At 40.5% G+C, this 4182-nt stretch overlaps 1 protein-coding gene across 1 annotated transcript in view; it reads left to right on the top strand.

The window, feature by feature from the left end:
- Nucleotides 1-4182, top strand: part of SAMHD1 (SAM and HD domain containing deoxynucleoside triphosphate triphosphohydrolase 1) — a 59910-nt gene that overhangs the window by 24359 nt on the left and 31369 nt on the right. The window contains exons 4-5 of the mRNA XM_023512263.1: nucleotides 301-461; nucleotides 3215-3330. Coding sequence (XP_023368031.1) covers nucleotides 301-461; nucleotides 3215-3330 — 277 coding nt within the window. The remainder of the gene's footprint in view (nucleotides 1-300; nucleotides 462-3214; nucleotides 3331-4182) is intronic.

Here is a 4182-nt window from a genome sequence, read left to right as displayed (position 1 = left end):
CTCAAGCGAGTCTCCTGTCTCAGCCTCCCAAGTGGCTGGGACCACAGGCGCCCGCCACAGTGCCCGGCTATTTTTTTGGTTGCAGCTTTGGTGGGCCCGTGCTGGATTCGAACCCGCCACCTTAGGTGTATGTGGCTGGCGCCTTAGCCACTTGAGCCACAGGCGCCAAGCCCCTTAGTAGTATTCTTACTTGAATAAATAGCTCTGACTTTGCACTGTGATTAGGAATGACTGCATAAAAGGTTTTGATGGAGTTACTTATTAATGTAAGTACATATTAATTTGAGTGTAATTTTCTAGGTAATTAATGATCCTATCCATGGCCACATTGAGCTCCACCCTCTCCTTATCCGAATCATTGATACACCTCAGTTTCAGCGGCTTCGATACATTAAACAGTTGGGAGGCGGTTACTATGTTTTTCCAGGAGCTTCACACAATCGATTTGAGCACAGTCTTGGGTAAGAAGGGATCAGAGTGGGGAACCTGCAGTTATTAAGTACCTCTTCTGTCTCATGAAATAATTATCTTGTCTTAATCTTTTTAATTTTAATCATAAACGAAACAGTGATACCTTTACATCTTGTCTTAATCTTTCAGAGAATAATTTTACAATGATGGTAATTTCCTTATTTAATTGATGAGAAAATGTAGATTTTTGATTTACCTTGCTACATATTATTTATGTATATTCATAAACCACCTCAGACCTTTCCTGAAAAGATAATGAAGATGTGTACAGACAGGTCGGTTGAATAGATATCTTTGTTTAAATGTTATTTAAAAGTTATTAGGGTTGGTTACTGATATAACTAACTTTGTAAATTTGATCATTTAGTTTTCCTATAGTCTCTAGTCTTTCAAAGAATTGTCTTGTGAAACCTATGTAAGTCAGGAGTATTTATAATCTTAGAGAAAGTGATGCCTCTGTTAAAATAAAACCAAGCTGAGACTTTGGTCTGTTTTTCTGTTATAAAATGTGAAGCCCAGAGGATATGGACAGGGAAGAACTAATTATAGTTTTTTAGATTTTCATGAAGTATTCATAGTGTATTACTTTTTTTGGTTTACTGAAAAGCATTTTTTTTCTTTTTTGAGACAGGTTCTCACTTTTTTACCCGCAGTAGAGTATCATGGCATCATAGATCAACAGCAACCTCGAACTCTTGGGCTCAAGCTATACTCTTGCTTCAGCCTCCAGAGTAGTTTGGAACTACAGGCACTCACCATGACGCCTGGCTATTTTTTGTTATTGTTGCAGTTTTGGCCAGGGCTGGGCTTGAACCCGCCACCCCTGGTATACGTGACTGGCATACGGGGCCGATGCCCTACTACTTGAGCCACAGGTGCCGCCCTATGCCTGGCTATTTTTAGAGACTGTGTCTTGCTCAGGCTGGTCTCAAACTCCCGAGCTCAGGCAATCTGCCTGCCTTGACCTCCCAGAGTGCTAGGATTACAGGTGTGAGCCACCAAGCCCAGCATTTTTAATTAGACAAAACACATGGAGCTATACTGATATGTCATTCATTTATCAACAAATATTAATTTAAGGCTGTACCAAACTGTGAACAAGATAGCAATTGTCTGTAGTTACCTTCACAGAGCTTAGATTTTAGGGGAAAAGAAAGATATATTCATTTAGGCAGTGATCCCAACCTTTTTGGCACCAGGAAGGTGGTTTCATGGAAGACAGTTTTTCCAGAGTGGAGGGGAAGAGGGGGTGGGATTTGACAGGAGGTGGAGCTCAGAGGATGATGTGAGCAAGTAATGGGCAGCCTGGGCTGCCATAGGAAATACAGATGCAGCTTCACCGGTTTATTGGGGATTAGGGACCACAGCACTTAGGAATTAGCCTCAGAAGGAAGTGCTAAAAGTACATTTAATATTTGTTCCATACTTTATCTTCACCAATCTGTGTAGTAAATATGACAAAGCCAGAGATTCTTGGCTTTTTTTAAATTGTAAAAAACATAGAACGTACTATTTACCATCTTAACAATTTGTAAGTGTACAGTTAAGTAGTGTTAAATACATTCACATTACTGTGCAGCCACTAGCCAGGACTGTTTTCATTTTGCAAAACTGAAGTTATATATGCCTATTAAACAACAACTTTCCGTTTTCTCCTCCCTGCAGTCCTTTGGAACTCCCATTCCACTTTCTGTTTCTATGAATTTGATTACTCTGAGTACCTCGTCTTAGTGAAATCATACAGTGTTTTTTTTTTTTTTTTAACTAGCTTATTTCACTTAGCATAATGTCATCTAGGCTCATATAGTGTGTAACGTGTCTAATTTTCTTTCCTTTTTAAGGCTGAATAATAATTTATTGTATGCATCACGTTTTAATTTGTTGATGAATACTTAGGTTGCTTTCATCTCTAGGCTACTGTGAATAGCATTGCTATGAACATAAATGTACAAATATCTCTTTAGAATCCTACTTTCAGTTCTTTTGGTATGTACCCGGAAGTGGAATGGCTAGATCATTATGATACTTTCATTTTTAATTTTTTGTGGAACCATTACACTGTTTTTCTTTTTCTTTCTTTTTTTTTTTTTTGAGACAGAGCCTCAAGTTGTTGCCCTCGGCAGAGTGCTATGGCATCACAGCTCACAGCAACCTCCAACTCCTGGGCTCAAGGGAGTATCCTGCCTCCACCTCCCAAGTAGCTGGGACTACAGGCACCTGCCACAACGCCCAGCTATTTTTGGTTGCAGCCATCATTGTTGTTTGGCATGCCGGGCTGGATTTGAACCCACCAGCTCAGATGTATGTGGCTGGTGCCTTAGCCACTTGAGTGCTAAGGCACCGAGCCCATTACACTGTTTTTCATAGCAGCTGCACCATTATTCATTCCTGTTAGCAGTATACAAGGGTTCCAGTTTCTCCACATCCTGGTCAATGCTTGTTATTTTCTGGAGGGAAGGTCAGTGTTTATTTGTTTTTTGATAATAATCATCCTAATGGATGTGAAGTGTTATTGCATTGTGCTTTTGATTCATATTTCCCTAATTATTGATGATATTGAGCCAAATTCCTGCTTCTGGGATTCTGTTTGTACATGTGACTGTCTTGTTCTGAAATAGACTGTTCTGTAAAATTGCCCTAGAAATATTAGAATATTTGAGAAAAAATACTGAAGTTCTTAAGGATCAGAAATTTCACTTATCTTTCAAATGGAAGTGTGACATTTTGTGTTTTTGCTCTGCAGGGTAGGGTATCTAGCAGGATGTCTAGTTCGTGCACTATATGAAAAACAACCAGAGCTGCAGATAACTGAACGAGATATCCTCTGTGTTCAGATTGCTGGGCTTTGTCATGATCTTGGTAAGCTGTATAAAGAGCCAGGTTATGTAAAATCATGACATATATTATATCGCTTCTCTCTGAAATTTAAAAATCAGGCATGAGGCAATGGTTTATGCCTGTAATCTCAGCACTTTGGCTAAGGTGGAAGGATCACTTCAACCCTGGAGTTCAAGATGAACTTGGGAAAAACAATAAAAAGTACTATTGAGGTGTGGTGGCAGGCACTTGTAGTCCTGGCTACTGGGGAAGCTGAGGCAGAAAGATTGGTTGAGCCCAGCAGTTTGAGTCTAACAGGTTGAGGTCTGATCACGCCACTGTACTCTCCAGCCTGGGCAGCAGAGCAGACCTTGTCTCTTAAAAAAAAAAAAAAAAAAATCAGACCAGGGGGGCGCCTGTGGCTCAAAGGAGTAGGGCGCCAGCCCCATATACTGGAGGTGGCGCGTTCAAACCTGGCCCTGGCCAAAAAAAAACTGGAAAAAAAAAAACAAATCAGACCAACCACTTCTTCTGTATTCCTTCCTAAGCAATTCTCTTTCCTCACCCTCCCAAATAGCTGGGATTACAGGCGCCACAACACCCAGCTATGTTTGGTTGCAGTTGTCGTTGTTTAGCTGGCTTGGGACGGGTTCAAACCCACCCGTCACTGTATGTGACCGGCACATAACCACTGTGCTACTGGCTCCAAGCCTAAGATAGGTGTTTTAAAGGTTGAGAGTAGTCAAATCGAGTTCTAGTATTTTCTTCCTGAATGCCAGTGTATTATCTTAAAGCTGCTCTTTTAATAAAAAATTCCATCTGAAGATTTCAAAAATTTTTAGCATTAATATTGCTTTTAAGTTCTGTCCATCAGGCTCGGCGCCTGTGGCTCAA

This window comes from Otolemur garnettii, unplaced genomic scaffold (assembly GCF_000181295.1).
Source record: "Otolemur garnettii isolate 467f Iridium unplaced genomic scaffold, OtoGar3 scaffold00025, whole genome shotgun sequence".
Taxonomy (NCBI): Eukaryota; Metazoa; Chordata; class Mammalia; order Primates; family Galagidae; genus Otolemur; species Otolemur garnettii.
The sequence above is the reverse complement of the archived record's forward strand: the minus strand, read 5'-3'. Positions and strand labels throughout refer to the sequence as shown.